General features: G+C 29.2%; 2 protein-coding genes across 2 annotated transcripts; one reads left to right on the top strand and one right to left on the bottom strand.

Moving 5' to 3' along the window:
- Positions 1-1,763: 1,763 nt before the first annotated feature.
- LOC136078561 (uncharacterized) lies at positions 1,764-2,904 on the top strand. The gene is made up of 2 exons (XM_065794338.1): positions 1,764-2,457; positions 2,522-2,904. The coding sequence occupies exons 1-2, from the start codon at positions 1,764-1,766 to the stop codon at positions 2,902-2,904; spliced, it is 1,077 nt and encodes a 358-aa protein (XP_065650410.1).
- A 1,066-nt stretch (positions 2,905-3,970) lies between these two features.
- Positions 3,971-20,295, bottom strand: LOC100201266 (transcription initiation factor TFIID subunit 5). Its single transcript, XM_065792647.1, has 6 exons — positions 19,269-20,295; positions 16,892-16,995; positions 16,706-16,813; positions 5,939-6,135; positions 4,462-4,575; positions 3,971-4,388 (listed from the first exon to the last, which is right to left on the bottom strand). Exons 1-6 carry the CDS (start codon positions 20,219-20,221, stop codon positions 4,029-4,031), a joined length of 1,836 nt encoding a protein of 611 aa, XP_065648719.1. The 5' UTR covers positions 20,222-20,295; the 3' UTR covers positions 3,971-4,028.
- Positions 20,296-25,233: the final 4,938 nt, after the last annotated feature.

Here is a 25,233-nt window from a genome sequence, read left to right on the forward strand (position 1 = left end):
TTTTAGATAAAATTGTTGAAAAGGATGTCTTTAAAATTATTTAAAATTTAGTTGCTGTTATTGAGGTGATAAAATGCGAAAGGGCACATAACAGAGCACCTCAAAAAGTAAAAAAATTGAAACTGACTAAACATAAAATTATTTTATTTGAAAACAAGTAAAAGCTATTTTTAGGCATTTTATTATATAATTAAGTTTAAGCATTCATCACTTAATTTAGGTCTTTTTTTGATTTCAACAAAGGAATTGTTTCTCGATTTCGCAATTGCATTCGTATGTTAACGTTGTTCTTTATTATTTAATTTTTATTCATTAAATGACATTCTGAAAAGTATATTTTATGAAAGTCTTGGTCTTTTTATAGACGTTTAAAACTGAAACTTATTAATATCATATAAAAAAATAGTATTTTAATTACTTAGTTAATTATACTTATTTGAATCATAAAACGTAGTTAAATATATTTATTATGCCGCATTTCGTAAGAAATTAAAAATTAAATAAAAAAAATTCCTGATTCTCAATATCCTTTCGAAAGAATTTTATTTTTCCGGAACTGTACAAAATCTTACGGTTAACTACTCTAGTTAAGCCAATAATTATGATTACAAAGCATCATTATGTTAAATTTAAGACTGGTGTAAGATGTAAGTTTATATAATAAAACTGGCAACTGTTTTTTTTTTTTTAGTTTGTAGGGTTTTTTCTACGCCAAATCTAATAAAACCTTAAGGTGGTACATACCCTTAATTTATTGAAATTTTGAAAAAAATTATTATTATCATAGTAGACGTAAAATTTTACGAGGAATGCATTTTTAAAGTTATTTTTTCAACATTTTAAACATAAATAGTGAAATAAGCACCTTTTTTAAGACAAGTTATTTTTTCTGACATAGCAACGCCCTTAGCAACCATCCTCTGGCTTGGTTTTAAAGTTATATTAACGATCAGTTTTTGACGATGATAAATTCTTTAGCTGCTTGTTAAGTTAAAGTTATTAGTCATACTTTGAAATTACAATTTGGTTTAGTTTTAGACTTGTAAAGCGTGCAAATCCATACTCTGTTTATATGTTATTATTACACTTTTATTGACAACGTTGAATAAACAATATGCCAAGAACACATTCTAGAAATAAAAAGAGATCATTTGCTTGTAACCAGTACACACAAAAAACAGAAGATCATTTAACATATAAACAAAACTTTGCACCTGGTTCTTTACAATCAGCAAGTAACTCTAGTTCAGGAAAAATAAAATTCAACCCAATAATTCTTGAAGACAAAGATGATTATAACATTATTATTAATTTTGGTTTATTGAAATCTTTAGTTGAAGAGATAGCTAGTTGCTCTGACTGTGGAAATAATATTAAAGTTGAAAATAATGAAATTAAGCGACAAGGATTTTGTTTAGAACTAAAACTATCATGTGCCTCAAGTTCTTGTCGATGGCATCAAACTTTTAAAACTTCAAAGAGTATCTCTTATGTTCAAAACAAAAACAATGTCACTAAATATAGTAGCAATAAATTATTTGCAACCAATGTTCAAATGGTGATAGCATTTAGAGAAATTGGTAGAGGACATAGAGCCATTAAATCTTTTACATCATTATTAAATATGCCACCACCTATTTCTTTAAAAGCCTATAATAGTATTATTGTTTTGCATGGTATATATAATAGTGTTTGTAAAGCATCTATGACTAAAGCAGCCATGGAAACAGCAAAACTACAGAGAACAGAAAAGTGATGAAACAATGACCTGTACAGTTTCTGTTGACAGTTCATGGCAGAAGAGAGGACACACCTCGCTAAATGATATTGTCTCTATCATTTCAACTTATAACGGAAAGTGTTTAGACTATGACGTCCTTTCAAAAAAGTGTCATAGTTGTGCGATGTGGAAACATAAAAAACAATCTCCTCAATATGTAAACTGGAAACTCAATCATGTTTGCCAAGCAAATCATGCAGGTAGCTCTGGTTCCATGGAAGCTATTGGGGCTGTTAAAATGTTTTCTCGTTCCATATCTGAAAATAATCTTATGTATACTGAATACATTGGTGATGGCGACACTACATCATTTAATCAAGTACAATTATCTAAACCTTATGGAGAGATTTTAATTACCAAGCTGAAATGTATTGGACACATTCAAAAACATGTAGGTACTCATTGCAGAAATATTCGTATAACTCATAAAAATAAAAAGTTATCTAATGGAAAAGGTGTCTCAGGATTAGGTAGACTCAGTGAAAAAGCTATCAATACTCTTCAAAATTATTTTGGTAGGGCTGTTAGGCAAAATATTGGTAACATTTATTTAATGAAAAAATTTATATGGGCAACATTGTTTCACAATACAAACTTTTTTGATGAAAATGTTCGTCATCAGTTTTTTCCACGCAACAAAGATAGCTGGTGTTTATGGCAGGCTGACAAAATAACAGGTAACAAAACCTATAAAAAAAAACTTGAGCCTTCCAATTGCAATTAAAGATTTATTAATTCCAGTTTGGCATGACTTAACAACAGATTTGTTGCTGTTAAAATGTTTGCATGGCCAAACTCAAAATAGAAACGAATGCTTAAACAGTATGGTGTGGAAAAAATGTCCTAAGGAGATTTTTGTATCTAGAAAACTTCTTGAAATAGGTATTTGCTCTGCCATTATTGAATTTAATGATGGTAAATCTGGTTTAACACCAATAATACAAGTACTTGGATTGCCAGTTTCAAAGTTTATGTTAAATGCGTTTAGAAAAAGTGATACAGACCGCATAAAGAACATTCAGAGAAAGTCATCAACCAAAGGCATAAGGATGAGAAAAAAATTAAGAGCTATCAGAAAAGGATTCCTGAGAAATATAAAGATAAAGAGAAGAAAAATGACATAATTCCAGCTTATTCAGCAGGCTCATATTAATAAGATCATAATGTTTTTGTTAGTTTAATTTTATTTTTGTGTTTTTCTCAGTATTCAATTTTTAGCGATTTTGTTAACTTTAAAACATGATATTTCAAGATCCACATAAGCTTTTAGGTTGAAATTTTTACAGTACATTCTTTAGTTTTAATAGCAGGAGGTGAACCAAAACTAATGTTTGATACAAAAAAATAAAAATGTTATGGCACTTTTTATGAGCAATTACTATACAAAATAATGTCAATCAGTAACAAATATCAATATCTTTTGAAATATTTTATATTATGACTTAGTTTTGGTTCAACTCCTGCATTTCTATACAATAAAGAACTGGTAAAAATTTGAAATCTCAAACTCTTTTTGTTTTCCAGATTTTATGTTTACAAAATGTCATAAAATAACCCTTTTTTTAGTATTAATCGAGGCAAAAAGGCTTGATCATCTATTTTTTTAATTAAATTTTTTCAAATTATTTTGTTTTGAATAAAATAAAAAATAGTAAATTGTTGTGCATTTTGTTATTCTGATTTTTTGATTTTATGGGTATGTACCACCTTAAATATATCAAATTGAGGAAACGTTGACTTAAACCGCTTTGATTCTCAGCGGCTCAATTTTTAACGTTGAATGCAAAACGGAACAGTAATTAGGAACGGAGGGAGTATTTCATAATTAGAGATGTAAACCTTGTTAAAACCTTACCCGTCAGTCGATGCATGAACATTGCGCCCATGCTTTTATGTCAATAAATACACACGTGAATGAGCCTATTTTCTACCTCTAAGTAAAAAATCTATCCTTTTCTATTTATTTTATCAATATTATTACTCTAGTAGCAAGATGTTATTAGACGTTACTAAAAGAAGTGCATTTTTGCGGCGACCCGAATAAATTTCTTCAAAAAAATATTTATTTGGAATGCAGTAACGCGTTTGGAACGTATTCCAGTATTGCGAAAATCCCCCCCCCCCCCCCACCAAAATAAGTATAATAACCATATAAGTGGCTGGGTATATGTTAAGGAAATTTGTCCAAACTTTAATAAATTAATATCTTTTTTCAAAAGTGATAATACCTCTTATCACAAAAAGAGCACTACCTTTCATCACAAAAGCCTGTTGCCATTAACAAATTCCCCTGAGTAAATTTTAAATTTATAACTCTATCTTTATTAGTGCGATATTTGCCAATTGGTTCGTAAGTTACTTTTTTATGACAATCATTTTCTTTTAAAAGGGACTCAACTTCCCAAACCTCTATAGCTGAGTCGAATCCTCCAGATGCCAGCATAGTGCCATCGGACGATATAGTTAAACTATATATAACTTTCGAAGAAGTTTGAATTTCATTAATCAACTTTCCGTTTGATAAATCCCAAACCAAAATTTTCGAATCATCTCCAGCTGATATTAGGTTTTTTCCATCCCTTGTAAATACTAAAGAATATATTGGAGCCTAAAAAGAGTAATCATTGAAAAAAATAGATAAGTCACTCGATCGAGATGGATTTAATGACTAATTTACTCACTTTATGGCCGAGTAAAACACGAACAAACTGCCCTGTTTGAATATCCCATAGACGACAAGATTTGTCAGTAGAACCAGATGCCAAATAATTACCATTAGGGTGAAACCTTACACACTGTAAATAAATTTATTTAAAAATTTATTATAGTTCTTAAAATAAACATATAAACTATAAAAATAAATATTTTAAATACAACAAATATAAAAAGGCATTACATAACCGTGACAGGTCATATTACTCTAACCAAGCACTTTTTAATATCTTCAAAATTTTATTTTAAAGCGTCTTTTCATTACTTTACCAGAAAACTTTACCACAGGAAAGATTTTATTATTTAGATTTTATTATTACTCAAAAATTTCAAATCTGATGCATTCTTGATCTTATCTAGTTCTTGTTTGATCTTTTTTTTTATAGCTGCACCGAATGTTTATACTTTCTGCTTGTGTGTTAGCAAATAATAGAACAAGAAGGTTTTAAAGACGAAGAAGATAAATACTAATTGAATAACAAGTGGTTTCCAACTTCTTTACCTCTAATTTTACAAAGTTTTTATTAACAGAGACCCCATCTGAATCAATGCCAATTTGCCCACAGTTATTTCCATATTTATCTTTTGGTTAGCTCGTCCTTTTATTGTACAGAGAGTCTCAAGTTGATATTTAACAAGTGTTGTGAATCTACAATTTAATTTTTTTAAATTGCAAATAAACCTTATTCCAGTTAGTTACAGCTTTTGTATTAAGCTGCCTTAAATTTTATTAGTGTTACTATGGTGACATTAGTGTTATTATTCCACTAATGTCATTAAAGTAATTCTCCATATTTTTTCTCCGTCACATTTACATTTACATGTTAACTCCGTAACATTGCAATTACATTTACATGTTAACCTGATTTTCCGCAAGTTCCAACTTTCTGCACCATTTATTTCAACCATTTTTATATTCATTTACAAAAATCTATTAAAAAAAAAGCTTTGTAAGATAAAATTTGTTAAAAAGCTTTGTTGCTTTGTTTTTATTTTGTAAAAGTTAAAAATAAATTTCACTGTTGTATTCCTTAATCTTGAGTAATAAAAACTAGATAATATTAAAAGAATAAACAAAACTGCTTTCGAATCATAAACCAAAAAAATGAAAAGGTCAAAAATAGCTCATGGCTTCTGCTTAATAAGTAAAAAGAAAATAATTATATTTTTAAATTAAATATATTTAAAGGATGGGATTTTGTGTGAGAGTGAATAATATATCATTGAAACATCAGAAAATATGGTTTCTCTCAACACTAATTTTTTTTGTAAATTTAGTTTTGAGAGAAACCATATTTTCTGATATTTCAATAATATAAATAACAATAATAGTAATAATAATAATAATAATAATAATAATAATAATAATAATAATAACAATATAATATATTACTATCATTATTTTAAGTTTTTGTTATTCAAATTAAAAAAAAATTAACATCTTACATCTACACTGTCAGTATGACCTGCAAAGATTCGCAGTGGATAAATATACTCTGTATTCCAAAGTCGTAAAGTCCTGTCAAAAGAAGCAGACACAAAATATGTTGCATTTGGGGATGAAGAAGTAACATCCCATACAGTTGAATCGTGACCTCTGTATTCAGACAAACATTTTTTCTCTTTCAAACTCCACAACCGAACTAAAAAATAAAAAATAAAAGCAAAAAATAATAATAAAAAACTGCAGAAAAAACACATTATTGATTATTTAACAAACCAATAAGTTAAACAAAAAACATCTGATTTCCAAAACAGCTTCCAAAAAGTTTAATTTAACATTTTATCATGAAATACATGAAGCTACAATTTTATGTTCACATTTTCATATAATATATTTATAATCTTCATTTATAATTTCATGAGAATGATTTGATTTTCACAAACATATATAAAACATATTTTTTTACATATATCCCTACGGTACGGGCATGCATATTATTAACATGTATTATTTACATATATATTTATATATATATATAGTCATCTTTTTTTAAATTAATTTTAATTTTTAATTAATTTATCTATTTTTTGCATAAGTCTTTTATAGAGTCAGAGGTGCCTTAGTTACTTAGTGCCTTAGTGTTATCTAACCTGTAATTTACTTTATAAGTATGTTTGTGCTCTGTCTAAACCTCTGGCGTGGTGTTGACTCACCCGTAAGTTGCTATCTGTATGTTTGTGTTCTGTCTGAACCTTTGACATGGAGCTCATTCACCCATAAGTTACTTTATGGATGTTTGTGTTCTGTTTGAATCTCTGGTGCAGTATTTAATCACCCGTAAATTACTTTATGTATGTTTGTGTTCTGTTTAAATCACTGATGTAGTTTGAGCTAACTAACTAGTGATTTAAACTATAAAAACTACATTCACCATAACCTCTAGTATTTTGTTAAATGTAATGTTTTTCCTAATGCATTTTTAAAATATCATCCCTGATGTTTTAAAGTACTATTTACAGGAAGTAACTCCTTTTATCAACTCCAGGTCAGATAAAATTCAGATCATTACGATCACCCTACTACCGGTATCATGTAATTCAGTACTGCCTGCCCCATGCCCTGCTGCTTTGTAAGGTGTGCATTTTTAGCTAAAGGCTAGGAGAAACAAACTCCGACTTAAAAATTCCCTGCCTTAGAGCTCTTGGTTGAGTAAAGGCTAGAGATGGTGTCTCAATAAAAATACTCATCTTGCAAAATTCACCAGACTTGCTTACCCTTAGTGAGACTAATTTAAATTTCACTATTCCTTCTTCAGATCTCAGTGGTAATGGGTACTATCCCTTGATTTGCAAAGACTCCAATAGCCACATGCTTGGCTTGGGAGTATACATACGAATCAATCCACCTATTTGTCATGAAATCAGGTAAGAATCCTTTGACCATCCTTTTGTGTGCTTCTGCTTAGCCCCTCTTCACTCTATCACCTTTCTCTTTGTTCTTTATTGTTCTTCTTCTTCCCAAGATTGCACTCTTTTAGATGTAAATTCTGATCAAATTGACCATGCCTTTCTTTACCCTTCTGCCAATATTATTGATATTGGTCACTTTAATGCTCATCACATTAAATAGCTTGGCTCTAATGCCACTCACCCTGCTGGCACTAATGCCTATAACTTCTGCATTTCTCAATCTTTTACTCAGATAGTTAACTTTGTTACTTGTTTTCCTGACAACCCTATTCATTTACCTTCACTCCCTGATTTATGTCTTGTCTCTGATCTTAGCATGTATTCAGTTTCTCCAATTTCTCCCTTAGGCGGTTCATGCAATGATCTCTATAAATCTTTTATCTCATACTTCTTCTTCGAACTCTATCATTGCACTACTTACTACTACTCTAAAGCTGACTGCGATTCTGATTTCCTTCTGGCTGGGATTCTGATTTCCTTCTGGCTGGGATTCTGATTTTCCTCTGACTGGGATTCATGATTTTCTTTGTGATGGTCCTTAGGTTGTCTTTTCTTACTTAGCTGATAAATGTGCCTCCTACGTAACCTCCTGAATTCAGGCAGGAATGGAAGCTCTTATTTCTTCTCGTTGATTTCAATTCGAGCCTCATTCTACACTATGGCTTGCACTATCTTGTGCAGCTGCTATATCTAATTGCAATCATTTTTTTCAACTTTTTCAAAAGAACAACTCTCTTGAGAACAAAAGGCTATTTAATATTACAAGAAATCAATGTAAAGGTGCTGTCTGATGCTAAGCTCCATTATTTGCAGTTCACTAAATCTCGTATCTTATCTAAGAAGTTAGACTCTATAGACTTTCGAAAAATCTTAAACAGCGTTATTAATGAGAGTAGGTCTAACATTCCATCTCTCATTCATGAGACTGATCTTATTACCTACCAAAGATAAGGCAAAGAATTTTTTTTTTAATTATTCTTTTTTATTTATTTGCAAAGAATTTTTCTTTTAATTCGACTCTTGAATCTTATGGCAATTGTCTTCCTTCCATTCCAATTAAAAAAGTTAACCCATTGTTAGACATTCAAATCACTGCTGCTTCCATTACTAAAGCCATATCTCAATTAAAATCTTCTATGACTTGTGGTTCAGATAACATTCCTGTCATAGTCTTACAAAATTGTTCTCCAGAACATCTTCAATTCTCTCTAAATCATTTAATGAATGCTTGACTGAGTCCTTTTTTGAATTTTTTTGTCTACTCTTGACATAACTAAAGCTTTCAACAAAGTTTGGCAAGCTGATCTCCTCCACAAGCTTGCTTCATATGGTGTATCTGGGAAAGTTTTGAGATAATCAAATCGTTTTTTTCTAACCATTTTATTTTAAGTCATCCTTGAAGGCCAACACTATTCTTCATATCCAGTTACTTCTGGGGTACCTCAAGGTTATATCCTTGGTCCTGTTTTGTTTCTTAACTATGTTTATGATCTTCCTGACAACCTTATATTTAAAGTATTTCTTTTTACTGATGACTCAACTTTGTATTCCTGTCTTGAAGAAAAGTCTTCTCATTTCAATCGCTTAGAACAGGCTGCCGCTCCTGAATCTGATTTTACTTCTGTAACAGATTGGGGTTTGCAGTGGCTTGTAAATTTTAACTCCAACAAAACTCAGTTATTTACTGCAAACAACTATCACAATACTGTTGACATTCCTATATTAATGAATGGCAACCTCTCTCACAGAGTTCTCTTATATAAGTCTTCTTGGATTATTGTTTATTAGACCTTTCACAAAAACCATATAAACAATTAATTGCTAAATTAACATCTGCTAAGGTTGCTTCTCTTTATCAAGCTTGTCATTTTCTTACTCCTAATTCCATTTTCTACATCTACAAATTTCTCATTCATTCCTGTAATGAATACTGTTGTCATATTTGGGCTGGTTCTTCTAATGATACTCTTTCTCTTCTAGACAAGATCTAAAAACGCATTGTAAACATAGTTGGACCCACTCTATCTGCTAAGCTTGATCCTCTTTCTCATTGTTGTAAAGTTGTAACTCTTTCTCTTTTCTACAAATACTATCATGGTTGCTGCTCAAAGAGGCTACCGTATCTAGTTTCATCTACTAAAACTCATTCTCGCTTGACTCGCCAATTGCAAAGTCTAACTTGTTTACTGTATCTATCTCTGCATACTCTAAAAACTGACTAGTTTTTAGAGTATACATGGAGAGATTGTCTAGTTTTTTCCCCTGCACTTAAATGCTTGGGAACTCTCTCCCATCTTCATGTTTTCCTGACTCATAAAACCTTCAACTTTTCAAGTATTCTGTCAACCACTTCTTTGCTATAACTTTAATATTTATTATTTTCTTTTTATAGTTCCAACTTAATAGTAGTTGCTTTTTAAGATTGCTGTTCTTCTCAAAGAATACAAATGGTTCTTAAATCAACTTTATTTTATCTAAAAGTCTTCAAAATTAGACCTGAACTGTTGTAGAAGGTTCAATTAAATTTAGAACATTTTTAATAAATTAATAGATTTTTAATAAATTGATAAATACTAGGGGAACATAAAAATAATTTTGCTTTGGGGCAAGTTAATATATATTTGTCATTTATTAGCTCAATGTATAATATGCAATTGATCTTTAATTAATTTTTAAATATGTATTATGTATTTATTTACATTTATTTTTTTTTATTAGATATTTTAAGTTATTTTACAAAAAAGGCTATTAAAGGAATGATATTGCATTCCTGTGCAGAACCCAATGTTGGGTATGCATATGGTACATTAATAAAAAATCAAGTGTAATTTTTAAAACCCAAGACAAGAAAAAGCCATAATGTTTATGTTATCACATTTTGAATAACATTAACTCAGGTTGTAATGCTTCTCCTCACAACGTGACGATTATATTGCTCCCTAGAATTTCTTAATCCTGGAGCATCACTGATTTGCTCTAGCAAGAGTTCCAGTGGTAAACTATATAATTGGTGAAGAATTTGGCCTCTGTTCGCAATGCTTTAATGATAAAAAGTGCCAAGGTTTGAGGAAAAACACTAGATAAATATAAGTTTTTGAATATAAAGGAAAAGCTACAATAAATAAAATTAACTTTAATTATGGGTAAATCAGGCAAGATTGATGGAACAACTGATAATAGCTCATTTGAGAGCAGCTGTGGTAGTACTTATAGAAAAAAAGGTAAAAGAGATGTAGCCTCACGATGATGGGACAATGGATTGAGGATCAAACTTAGCAGCTAGAGCATTTCCATCAACATTTACAACTTACAAATTCCATCAACATTTACAACTTACAATTTCCATCAACATTTACAACTTACAATTTCCATCAACATTTACAACTTACAATTTCCATCAACATTTACAACTTACAATTTCCATCAACATTTACAACTTACAATTTCCATCAACATTTACAACTTACAATTTCTATCAACATTTACAACTTACAATTTCCATCAACATTTACAACTTACAATTTCCATCAACATTTACAACTTACAATTTCCATCAACATTTACAACTTACAATTTCCATCAACATTTACAACTTACAATTTCCATCAACATTTACAACTTACAATTTCCATCAGCATTTACAATTTTAAACCTTGTCTAAAAAAGAAAGCCTCATAGAAAAATTAGACAACATTTAAGAATGGCTGCCTGTTTTTAGAGATCTTAAAAGCGATGAATGTTTATCAAGACTGGGTTATAAAGATGCAGCATTAGTAAATAGAGTGAACTTCGGAGGTAAGATGAGTAACAACACAGGACCAACAACCTAAGGTACTCAATAAGTTACTGAAAATGAAAGAAAGTGTTATTTTCCATCAAGGAAAAATTTATTACTTATTATATTTAGAAAACAAATAATTAAATTATCTTAAAATATTTATCATAATATCAAATAGATTTAAAATTAAGCATGATCAATGTTAATGGCCAATTTTTTGATGGTGATAGTTGTTTGAAAATCAACTGATCATTTAGAAGTTAGTAAGTCAATGGTAACTGCAAACAGGAAGCCTAATTTTTTTTTTTTAAAGGAGACTAAATCACTTTGATTTACAAAATTAACTAAGATGTGCAAAAAAAAAAAGGCCTTCATTCATTTTATTGTGAAACAAATATTGTGACATTTAAACCTAATGACTGATATACTTTTTAAGTTGCAGCCACCAGAAAAATGCCATCTTTTATCCAAACTCTCAAATCTTCAGGCTGTTACATAAACTTACTATTTAGCAGCAGAACATTTTGATTTATCTTCTTTCAGTATATGAGAATTCATAAATTTCATGTCAAACACAATATCCATTTTTTAATAAAATAAGGTACGGAAAACATTTTCAGGCAACAGGTTTGCAGAACATCAACAATTAAAGCAATAGCAACTTAATTAGTAAATATGCAATAATAGCTGCAAGCGACGACTATTAAGTAGGGAATTACTAGAAAACAAAGAATATGTTAAAGAGTGAGAATTTGGTTGACAGAACACTTGAAAACTTGAAGATTGTATGAGCCAGAAAACATGAAGATGGGAAAGAGTTCTAAAGCATTAAAGTGTGGGGGAAAAAATTAGATGAATAAAAGAATTTAGAGCATGAAGGGACAGATACAGTAAAAGGATGCTTCTTTGCAGAATGACAAGTCAAGGGAGAATGAGTTTTGGTAGATGGAACTAAAGGTGATAGGTGGTTTGAGCAGTGACCATGATACTATTTGTAGAAATAAGAAAAAGATGCAACCTTATGACAACGGGAGAATGGCTCAAGCTTGGTAGATAGAGCAGGTCCAACTACAATAACAATTTGGGTTTTTGGAATTAACCTAGAAGAGAAAGAGCCTTATTAGAAGAACCAGCCCAAATATGACAACAGTATTCCATACAAGCACGATAAATAGAAGCAACCATAGCAGATGCTAATTTAGCAATCAATTGTATATATGGTTTCCATGAAAGGTCAGTAATGAATGATAATCCAAGAAGACATAAAGAAAAGGACTCAGTGAGAGGGTTGTCATTCATTAGAATAGGAATGTCGATAATATTGTGATAGTTATTTACAGTAAATACTGAGTTTTGTTGAAGTTAAAATTCGCAAGCCACTGCAAGCCTTAATCTGTTACAAAAGTGAGATCAAATTCAAGATCAGCTGCCTTTTCAATCAAAAAGAGAAGACTTTTTTTCAAAACAGGAGTATAAAATTGAGTCATCAGAGGCATTCTATGAGGAAGTGGGACAGGCATGTAACTAATCTCAAATTTTTGTCATACTTTGTAAAAATGGTCACCTATATAACATAAATTACCTTGCAAAATTTTAGCGATGATATCAAACGGGTTTTAAAGGTATTGTTACTTTGACATCAGCTATTTTTAGCAGTTTTTTTGTTTGGCGGCCATTTTGATTTTTTGGGAACTAAAAGCTGAAAATTATGAGGAATCAAAATATAATATTTGTTTTTAGTGAAAACAGTTAGAACTATATCAATATGGGGATTGTACTTCATCTACAAATATTTTTAAAAACTTAACTAAGGCAGAACAGAGATCTGGTAACCATGGTTGTGGTAATTTTTTGTGAATTTTTTTTGTTTCTATAAAAATAGATATTTTAAAGAGTGTTTTAGTGCAAAATTGAGAGGTGGTTTTTTGAAATTGGTTGTAAAAATATAGGAGTATTATGTGAAAAAATAAATATTATAGGTATATGTTCATGATTTCTTTTTAAATTAATTGACATTGACAATTTTCATTAGTCATCTTATACAAAAGAAAATTCATTTAACCTATTATTCAAAGAAGCTTTAACTCAAATAAATTTTTGTTCCTGTTTTGTTTTAGTAAAAGTTAAACTGACATAATATGTCAATTAATGACATATTATGTCAGTTTAACTTTTACTAAAACAGAAGAAACATTCAATATTAAAGCGCTAAGACTTGGTATTAGTCTGATAAACAGCTGTTGTTCTTTCTCTGTAGTTAATCATTAAAATGCAAAACAAGTTATAAAATCAAAATTAATATATATATATATATATATATATATATATATATATATATATATATATATATATATATATATATTTAGTATCATATTTATTTTAAAATACTTAAAAACCATGATAAAAGTTTTCTCCATTTTAAATAAATGTCTGTGTATTTTGTGTTTATTTTAAATAAATGTATATGTCTGTGTATTTTGTGTTTATTTATATTTGATTAAAAAATTGAAAAAACAGTTTTTAAAAAATTTTTTGTGTACAGCTGGTATTTTATCAAATGATTAATGTCATAAAATGAAGTACACAAAATCAACTAGATTGAAAGATATATCAAGCTGTTCTTTTATTATTCAGAGAGATCTATTATTATGGAGATTCAGAGAGATCTATTATTATGGAGATTCAGGCTATCATTGTTAATCAATAATGTTAAAATCTGTTTACATCATGAGCAGCTATTACTTAACTGGTTTGCTAACTCTCAAAAAATTGCATTGACCTATTTAAAAGGCATAAAACTATAATAAAACTTATTGTGTTGTCTTTTTACAAAAAATACATCTAGTACACTTTTAACTTGTTTTAAAAGTTTTAACTTTTAAATTTTATTTCTAAAATTATTAAATTATCTAAACTATTATTTCCTTATTTTGGCAAATTTTTTTCATTTATAATATATTTATAGGTGGCTTGCAAGAAATCGACATTCAATTGGCAAAAGATATGTGTTCAATTGATATTGAAGCAACATCTGGTTTTAAAATGTGCCCTTAGATGCAGACCAATCATTTAAAAAAATAGATGATTGGTCTGCCTTTCAGGACCACAATGATGAAGATGCCACAAGATGAAGACCACAATGATGAAGATATGCTACCACAAGATGAAGATATGCTACCACAAGATGAAGATATGCTACCACAAGATGAAGATATGCTACCACAAGATGAAGATATGCTACCACAAGATGAAGACCACAAAGATGAAGAACAAACATTTTTTGATGAAGATATGTTGAAGTTGCACAAAAAAAAACTTGTAAATGCCAGTTTTGATAAATTAGATGCATCACTAGTAAAATTTCTTGGGGTTCTACAACATGCCAAAATTTCTCTCGGAAAAAAGAAAATTAATGCAAGCTACTGATGTTATGTCAAAAGCTGAAAATGGCAACCAGAAGAGAAAAGATTCAAATTTTGACATTGGTTCTGGATTCATGGTCTTTAAAAGAAAGCAGCTGAAGTATTTAATATATTAAAGTCAACCATAATTAAAGCAAGAAAACTTAAATTTGAAAATGAAATATTAAAACTTCCAGAAAAAACTAACATTGTTAGAATTGAATCAGATATCATTGATAAGGTGGAAAGCTTTTATTGTAATGATCAGTTCAGTTGGCAGTTGCCAGGCATAAAAGATTTTGTAAGTGTATCTAAAAATAAACATATATCAAAGCGATTACTTCTTTGCAAATTGAAGGAATTATTTATTGAATTCAAACTAGAGCACCCTCAGTCCAAAATAGAATTTTCTAAATTTGCTCAGTTAAAGCCAAAATGGTGTATTTGTGCTGCTCAAAAAGGCACCCATGCTGTTTGTATATGTACAATACACCAAAACCTAAAGCTTATGTTTAGCGTAGTTAAACTGGAGAAGAATTACAATGAACTTATTGAGAAGATTGTTTGTAGCAGAGAGTTAAGGGAATTCATGGTCCATAGATGTAATTGTTGCCTTGGAATTAAAAATATTATCAATTATATAAATCCCAATTGACTTACAAATTCAGAACGCTCCATTGACTTACAAATTCAGAACACTAAGTAATGTTCAATTTTTCTAAAGATAACATAGTTGGCATCAACTTCTTTTTTTTTTAAAAGGCAAATATATTTTTTCAGTATGTAAATCTTTGACTCTCTGATTGAATAATGCAAAGACTTTACCTGGTACAAGAAGTTTCCACCAATTTATTCCAAAGGATGCAGTAAACATAAATGTCAAAAAGGTCTATAAGCAGGAGGATTTAATCTATCATTCAACTTTACTGGCTAATACTATACTTCAAGAAATCAATGCAGGAAAATATTATATTTGCAAATATGATATGTTTAACTGGTTTGATTTGGTATTTGAAGTTAATGAAAAAAATGAAGATACCCTTGTAAAATTCACGCATCCTCATTTACCTAACACTTTATTACACTGACCAAGTAGAGATGATTGTTGTTGGGTTCTTAATTATGATAAAAAAACCATAACCTTCAAGAAAAAGACACATACACCAGATAGACACAGATGTTTTGCCCAAAATCCAATCTTAAACTTAACTAAATCATACTACACTAATTTTCTTTTGTAAGCAATTTATGAATTAATCAGATGCAAGTTCTGGTTTTTTAAAGACTTATTTTAAATAAATATTTTAAATAAATTCTATAGACTATTTTAGTTTCTTATTTAAAACTAGTATTTATTTAATTTTTTAGACTCAATATATTACATTTATAATGAACTTTTTCTTTTAATTATTAATGTATTTTTTTTTTTTAATAATGGAAGTTTTCAAACCAAGTAATTTCTTATTAAGTAACATCAGAATGTACTTTTTCCTTATAATTTGTTTGATTACTTTATAAAAATCCTCAAAAACCCCCTTTCAATTTTATCAGGCCTCCTTTCAGCCTTTGTTAAAATTTCAAAAATAGCTATAGGTAAAGTACAACCCCCATATTGATATAGTTCTAAATATTTTCATTGAAAACAAATATCGCATTCTGATTCCTCGTCCTAAAAACTATTTTCACCTTAATCACATGTTTAGTTGAACAGTAACTTGTAAAACAAAGACTATAGTAAAATCAAAATGGCCACCAAACAAAAAAACCTGCTAAAAATAGCTGATTTTAAAGTAACAATATTTCCAAAACCCATTTAATATCAGCGCTAAAATTTTGCAAGGTAGTCTATGTTATATAGGTGACCATTTTTAAAATCTGATATGGTGGGTTACAAACCTTATGTTTTGCTTTTTAAACCTGGTTATTTATACATAATTGAATACCAACAAATTGCAGTTGGTTGTTAAATTTATCTTTTATAAATTAATGTGCTCTATTAATATGTTCTATTGAACAATCATAATTTTTTAAAATTGTATATTGTTATTAGTTTTAAATTAACCAAATATAATCTGTAAATCATTGTATTTACTTCTGTTTATCCTCAATAATTAAACTCACCTGATTTATCTTTAGAAGATGTCAGCAGATGGCTGTCGTTTGGAAGAAAATGCGTTTGATAAACCACTCCACTATGACCACGCAATGTTACAGATTCAGATTTTTTTTCTGCCATTAATATCAAAAAAATAAAAATACACTTGTCATTTACAGAGCTTAGCTATAACATGTAAAATTTAGGTTTACCATCGAAAAATATTTTTGGAGTCAAACTCCACAGTTGAACAGAAGAATCGTCAAATCCAGCTGCCAGTGAAGTATTTTGGGATGAAAAGCAGGAACAACATATTCTACAAATTGATCAATCAACAAAATAAATGGATTACAGTAGCACACTAAGAACTCTTTCTGAAATTTGATTTAAAGTAATTTCCGAAAAATTTTTGTCTCCAAAAAACAAACTTTAGGTATGTTATTATTTGTAGTGAGTAAAAATGTTTTGCAAAAAGATTAAGTTGTGATTAGGGCCAACAACATTGTTTTAATGTAGGGAATTATTTTTTTTGTAATTTATCTACTCAAGGCTGAGAGGGTCAATATAGTCAAGGAGGCCACAATTTTTGCAGATACGTTATTTGCATATATGTAATATTGAAAATTTATTATTTGTGAGTTGTTTTTTGATTCGATATTTTAAATTTGTATGCTGACCATTTAGCAATTATCTGATCTAATTTTAAGTAACACTGATTATTTTTTCAATTACTAGCAATAATTATTTATATACTATATTGTGTTTACAACTTCTCTTAACTCTTTAATTCCTAAATATGAACCTTAACAAACAAGGCCAGTGTGCAGAGAAACAAGTTGAGTGCAGTACTACTGGGGACATGGTGGGTGGACTGCCAGGGACAAGTTCAGTGCAGTACTGCCAGAGACATTGAACTCAGAACTTCTCACTTATGAAGTGTGAAGTTCTGAGTTACTACACCACTATCGCATGTGTCTAATACTCCTTAGTTTTACCAGAACCAGTTGTAGTTTGTAGCATTCCATATTCTATGAACAGTGGGCCCAAAAGTGAACATTTTTTCAAGAAAGACTATTAAAATTATTTCCCCTGAAAGCCAGATAAACTTGTGGGTAAATTTATCATCTTTCTAGCTACATACATGTGAGCATAAGTAATTTGGACATTTGTAAATTTCTCAAATTTTTAGCAAAAGTAAACTAAAAAAGTAATTGTAATGAAGGAAAATAAAAATAAAAAATTTATCATAAGTTGATTTTTTTACACAAATATTTAAAGCTAACAAATACATTAAATAAATACTTTTAAAGACTATTTAAAACATTTGGACTACCATTTAAATCACAAGAGTTTAAGAATGTATGCAAAAAAACATGGAAACATTGTAAATTCTTGAAATGAAAGTATATCAAAAAAATTAGGCATGTGTTTATATATATACACATGCTATTATTAGATATAATTTATGAAGTAGAGAATACATCACAGAAGCATGTTGCAAAACAAAGAAAATTTTTAATAGAACACGGAAATAAAAAATAAAAATTATACAAATTATACTAGTCTATTATACAAATACTTTAACAAATGAGTGGTCAGAATTGAATCTTAACCAGTTATTTGTGTTACGCCTTATATAGATATTATATACAAAAAAACAAGAGTACTGATTGTATTGGCATTACACTTTTTACAAATCATTTTTTTTAAAAATTAGCTTTTTGTCAATGTAAAATTAAAATTGACAAACTCCAAAAGTTGTGCTATGATGCTACATTTAATATTATTACAAACATGACATGAACATAAATAAACACACATTCTTTGTTTAGTCCTACACCACTAAATAAAATTAATTATTTTAATGATAGTTAAAACCCTTTTTATTATGAAGTTATCAAAATTTTTACTGCTTTTACTTTTTATCTTTAAAAATATCTTTCCATATCAAACCTTTTAAACTTCTAACAATATTATTGAATAAACATTATTTAAATTCAAAATTAGACCAAATACATGTATTTAGGTACTAAATTAATAATTAATAAACATATATGTCCTTTTGAACCCACTGTGTTAAGGTATGTATACTTAAGAAATAGGGAAAACACAATACAAACCAACACAGAACTTTATATGACTATAACTTTTAAATAAAATATACTTTTTTCTTACGAAAACTGTATTTTTTTATTCTATTTTCTTTTTGCTTTTTAGGGGATGGTCTAGTTTTTTAATACTTTTAAACTTAAAAAAATCATGTTTCTTTTTTAGTTTTTGCAAAAGATAAGTCTCACTAATATTAACATACAAATAGTTTTACTTTCCCAGATCCCTAGAAATTACTCTCAAAAAAATCCTTTGTTTGCCTGTGACGCTTTTCAACAAAGCTTTAGACTATATTAATAATAAATAGTAGCATGCATGAATGCATGTTTACCAACATCTACAAATAAATATATATCAATAAAAAATCATTAGTTGATTAATAAAATATAAATTAAATTTATACATTTGTATATACATACATACCCACACACTCACACATATATATATATATACAATACTTGTTTCATTATGAAAACTGACCCTTTATAAGTACTTTGCAAGCTGTATAAACAAATAGATGGCTTAAATATTTTGCTAGAGCTGTTGAGTGCTGCAATTGATTGATTAAGGCTACCAAGTGCTTGTTGTTCTGTAGCAGTTGTTGACCAAGACATATTAAACTCATCAAAGTCATTATCATAAGTTCCCAGGTCATTTATTGATTTATTTATTGAAATGGGATGAGAAGTTTTTAAAGAAAATCGAAAATTTAATGTCTGCAAAACAAGAGTATAATTTCCATGTCTTAAATGTTGCAGTAAATATAAGTAAACATTAGGTGACAATTTTACTACTGTTTTAAATTCCCGAAGTAATTTAATGTTTTTATAAAATTTTAACTGATTGATATCAGTTAACTTACTAAGATTCTCAATAAGCTCTTTTTGTTGATCTTCATGGTCATGATTAAATTTAGTGAAGAAAGATTGTGCGGCAGGTAGATCAGGTTTTGCTACTAAGTCAAGGTAAAAATGAACAAAGATTGGACATAATAGAGCAGATAACTCTCTTTTAAAACTAGTACTACATCCTGCAAGCAAAAATTTTAAGCTTAAATAATTCTCTTCATAGAAAATGGAATCTGTCTTTATAGAAGCAAAAAAAACAGCATTCTTTTCACCTGTCTGTGTATTATACATTTTGAACCAATCAAAATAGTCTTTAGCTGTTAATAAATTTGACTTTATTTCATCGTTTTCGTCAACATATTTATTTTCAAATGTTAAATCTTTTTCAGGTTTAATTGTAATGTTTGAATCTAAACTATAATCCCATGGACTTAAGTTTAGTGTATTTAGATTAGAAGTTGTTATATTAGAACTTCCTAATAACTCAGGTTTACATGAAATTGATCGTTGATCTTTATAAGCAGAAACTAGTTTGTTGACTTCCTCCGTTAGATGTTCTTTATTTTGTGATTTAAATTTATTCATTGTGAACTGGCCATTTCATATTTGCCAATTAAAAATCTATATTAGATCATACATATTTTGTATAACTATGATAAAAGAAATGTAAAATAAATATTACTAATATTTATTAACAATATTTTTAAGAACTTTCCAAAAATAATAGAAAAAGTTTAATATAATTACATTTTTTTAATAATTTAATCAACAAACCTACTGATAAAATCAAAAAAATACTCTCAGTTGCTTTCATATAACTATAGGTTATTAAAACTTAAATAATCAAAGCCTAACACATACTTTTTATTTTTCTAGGAACGACGAGAAAAATCGCCGCCAAACAGATCTAAGAATAATTTTTATAAACAAATTGAGACGTCGCGAAAGATTTCGGTCAACTGATTTTTGCCGTTGCTTTTATTCACTATTGGCCAAAGAGACTGTCAGGGGTCATACGCGGCACTCAATGTTTTTCTTTTCTAAAGTATAGAATTGCTTCTTTAAAATCCGATCAAAGTGCTAAGAGTTGTTAATAATGCAAAAGAGCAAAATTGAAGGAGTTATAGCCAGTGGCGGCATTTTTTGGATTTCCAGACATGGAGCAAACTCCAAACATTTATGTTCATAGTCATGTCGAATAAGGATGCTTTGTAAAAAAATTGCAATGATTGGAGCATGGGAACAAAAAGCCCTAAAAGTTTAGCTTCTTTTCCTGCTCCAAACGTGAGAGCAACAATTTGATAAAGTATTTTGTGCACTACTCTTAATCAGACTTATATCCATTGTTACATTTTAAGTTTCATAGTATAGTATTTCAGCGTTTAAAAAATGACTACATAATGTTTGTTCCACCCTCAATTTGAGTTAGTGACAAATTTTACGTAGTAATAATTTTTGAACGCTGAGAAATTATATAAAGAAATTTGTAATTTACTGATGAATATAAGCCTGATTGAGAATAGTAAAAAAAATGTTTTATCAACTTGTTGCTCTCACGTTTGGGACAGGAAAGGAAGCGAAATTATTGGAGCGTTTTTTAGTTCTCAGACTCCAATAATCGCAACTAAATTATATATAAATTAAATTTGAAATGGTTTAAATAAAATTAAAACAACAAAAACATTTAAAGTATTTACAGTAATAATCTTTATATAGGACATAATCCAACAAAAACCGAATCATTCTTTTTTCTGCGCTAGAGCAGTATGTATGTTAATGTTAATGATAAATTAAAATCGTTCCGTTAAAAGCAACTACATAGTCGCTCTCGACCTTGAGATCTTCAACACGTTTTAAATTTATTATTGTATTGTTGTAAAAATTATTGTAGAATTAAATTTAGAATGAAGTCTTCACGCTGTTTAGCAAACTGATTTATATGATTTATAAATAAATATGCTTTCAGAATTATTCTGTTTCTCCTGAAGTATTGAATATTGAACAAGAATTAACCAATCGGTTTCACATCGTACCAGGGGCGGATCCAGACCATCAAGTAAGGGGGGGGGGGCAATTTTCGGCAACCCCACAAATCTATTTTATATAATTTTCTCTTTACTCTTTTCTGTCATACTCTTATATTTATACTTATATATATTACTCTTTAATTTTTAATTTTGTTCATTAATTCTAAATAAACTACTGTAACCAGTGCAACTATGAAATGACGTCATATGTTAATTTAAAATAAAAACTTCTTATTTATATGTTTTTTCATAGTTTCAAAACTTTGTACCAAGTTTGTTTTAATGGTCCAAAAAAAGTACAATGCAGTGGCTGAAGGATTCTGGTTGCGTTCGGTAGGGGAGAGATGAGAAATAAACCGTTTAGCTTGCAATATTCGGAAGTCTCGATGTTTACATAGCTTTTATGACCATCAACAAAAATTATGACGGGTCTTTAACAATTTTTTCAAAGTTTTTGTTAAGCCATTTGACAAGGCTCTTTGATAAATACTCATGAAATGTTTTAAAGGTTTGCCAGCCCTCATCTAAAGTTCCTACAACACATTTTGATGGTGTATACATGGCCATATCTCTAGTAATTCAACGTCCAAAGTAAATAAACATTAGTGGGACCATTTTTCCCGAAGCTGTGCAGCCAAACAGAGCTATATACGCTTCCTTTTCGCAATTATTTGCAATATTGTACACGTTTTCTGATTCTGTAGTGGATAGAGCCTTAAATTTTTGTCGAATAACTTCAAATCGCGATTCGTCAAAGTTCGCAATTCTGTCAGAGCTGTCAAATTCGTTGATATTGATGTTTTCCTGTTTCAAACACTCTTCGATTTCTTAAATCCAGTTTTTAACATGAACAACAGTGATTTATGAACCAGCTTTTCCAAAAAATGTTGTTATTCGTTTGCCAATGATTAGATGCGTGTAAATACCTTGAAGTCCAATTTTTCGAGGGAAATGTTTTTGGAATGTGCCTTTGATATCAGATTTTAGCAACATAATTAGAAACAATAATAGCCAATCTTGTCTCAGTGACAGAAAATTCAATTTTTGCAAGGTAATAATTATGTCCTCAATTGTTTTCTTTGGAGGTCAAAACGGTCTCGGGACCAGTTTTATTAGTCTTAATGATACCAAAAACATTAATTTGTAAAGTTGACGAAAAAATTGCAAACTTTTGGTTCACTTCACAATTACAACTGCTTCAGATAGTTGGTCCAAAGTGTAACTCCTCCCCGAAGACTTTTTTTGCTTGCTTGAACCAAAAAACAACATGAAAACTAGTTTTTTCATGTTTTATTTTAAGTGATCCATAAATGTTTACTTCCCATGAAAAAAACAACAACACATAAATGGATCAAAGTTTTATTGTAAAATTAAATTCATTATATTAGGTTTTCCAGGCCAGATAATTAAAAAACTAGTTAAACATACCTTTTAGCTTTGATTTCTACCATTTATTACCACTTATAATAAATATTTTAAGTAAAAAAAACACGAAATTAAAAATTTTGCTTTCTTAGCAAAACAATAAAAATGACGTTTGAGCTGTTACTTTTTGACAGCTTCTAATTTTTGCGGTTTTCTTTTTTTTTATAGCAATTAAAGCATTCTAATTGTGCGTTTTTATTCTTTAATTGATAATAAAAATTTTTTGAATGGATTGAAATTATTTTAATAAGCAAAATTTATAAAGGAAAATGAGGCTGATCCAATTTTGTGAGTGATCCATAATTGTGGGGTAACTGTAATCTCTTCTAAAAGGTAGTGCATCTAATTTGTCTTAGCGTTTGACCTTGATGTTTTTGTGACTTGAATGACTAGAAGCCTAAATTTTTTTTATTTATTTGTTTATTTAAATTCTCTGACACATTTTCCAAATATATCTCAATTTGCAAATATAGTTTATGTAATATTGAAGAACTATACAGTAGCAGTTTGTCTACAGTAAAACACATAACATACCAGTCGTACAAAATCACTATAAGTTTATCTATTTCAGTGCCGTATAAATCTAATTGATTGTTAGTAAAGGGAGAATACTATGAAATCTTTTAATCGTATCACGATCAACTATAAAATAGTTTTAAAATTTATGAAAGTAATTTTTGGCATCTTTTAAATTAAGCAATATGTGTCTGAGACTCTGTCCATGCATAAACTCATGCAGCCATATGAACCACCACTTTCGTGAAGTGGTCAAATCCACGGAGTAATGCACGGAGTACTTTTACTAACCTAACATTAGATTCAGCTGTTGGACTTGCTATTTGCCAATGACGAAGATCATAATCTCCTAATTCATAATCTTCTTCAGTGATAAGACTAGACCCCAATAAAAAAAAGCATCTCACTAAGGTATAAAAAGAAAAATGAACATTTATAAAATTACGACCAGTAAAACAACACGGCTTTCAAAGTTGTTAGCCTTATGTTTTCCGCACTTAATTGGTTCAGTACTTTCGGAACATTCTTCTATTATACTTTCGGAACATTCATCAAAGTTTTAAAAATCACTCTTGTTCTTTTAAATTCCATAACTGGAATGATTCTCTTAATACTGTTGCAACATCCGCTGGCAGTACTTCCATAGGTTGTGAAAATTTAATTTTTTTCCTTTCTGTTATACACTGGAAAAAGTTTAAACCAAGTGTAGTACATGTAACAATTACCTCATTTGTAAAAGATTTTTTTGTATTGCCTGTAACTGCTTCAATATCAATTAATAGCAAGTTTGATTTTTTAACAGCCTGATAATTGCTCAAGTCCATATGTAAGCTTAGGAAATGTTAATGAGTTATATGGTTATGAAAACCTAAATGTTTTAATTTATTTTGAAGATATGTTGAAGTTCCGTTAATTTGAATAAAATTGTTTTAAACAGGAACTGTTCCAGAAATTAGAAATTCTGCTTTCTCATTGTTAAATTTGATAAAATTAGCCACTCCATAGGTTTGAAAACGGTCAATCAGTTTTTGAAGACCAGAAATTGTAGGACTTAACAAGATTACATCATCTGCGTATGCAATGATACCCGTATATATACATTTACAGTCAATCCTACTTTGCATTCTAAAACTATTTTAATTAGAATGCTTTCAGTATAAATGTTATATTGATGAGGCAATAGAATAGAACCTTGCCGCTCTCCTTGTGAAAGACTAAATTGGTTTGAGGTAAGTCCTTGATATAATATGTTTGCAGTACCGGATAGATAAAGCGATGAAATTGCGTGTACTACGGACAATAATTTTTTTTTTAATTTAAAACTTTATTACAAGTTGATTTTTACAAGATAGTTCTAGTTATCACTAAAACTAATTTAAATTAAACTAATAGAACTTTTTTTTGAAAATAGAGCTTCTCAAATAGCAGATTCCAGTTGCAAGTATCAAAAGCATTAAACTCTTTAAACTCAAAAGCATCTAAACTGCACATTTATAGAAGCGTGTTATTATCTTTATAGTGCTGTATAGTTTCACTCGATAGAAACTCTGCATGGACAGTCAAGGTTTTTTTTAAAAACCCAAACAGGAGGGAATGGCTATTTCATAAACTAGGACAGGGGTGGGGAAC

Source organism: Hydra vulgaris, chromosome 03, assembly GCF_038396675.1.
Source record: "Hydra vulgaris chromosome 03, alternate assembly HydraT2T_AEP".
NCBI classification, from domain to species: Eukaryota; Metazoa; Cnidaria; class Hydrozoa; order Anthoathecata; family Hydridae; genus Hydra; species Hydra vulgaris.

Coding starts and splice junctions, on each gene's coding strand:
- LOC100201266 (XM_065792647.1), bottom strand. CDS start 20,221: ATGAATAAATTTAAATCACAAAATAAAGAACATCTAACGGAGGAAGTC. Junction 16,814..16,891: donor TCCAAAAATATTTTTCGATG/GTAAACCTAAAT, acceptor TATTAATGGCAG/AAAAAAAATCTGAATCTGTA. Junction 6,136..16,705: donor ATCTTCTAAAGATAAATCAG/GTGAGTTTAATT, acceptor TTTATTTTTTAG/TTCGGTTGTGGAGTTTGAAA.
- LOC136078561 (XM_065794338.1), top strand. CDS start 1,764: ATGACCTGTACAGTTTCTGTTGACAGTTCATGGCAGAAGAGAGGACAC. Junction 2,458..2,521: donor GCAGGCTGACAAAATAACAG/GTAACAAAACCT, acceptor TATTAATTCCAG/TTTGGCATGACTTAACAACA.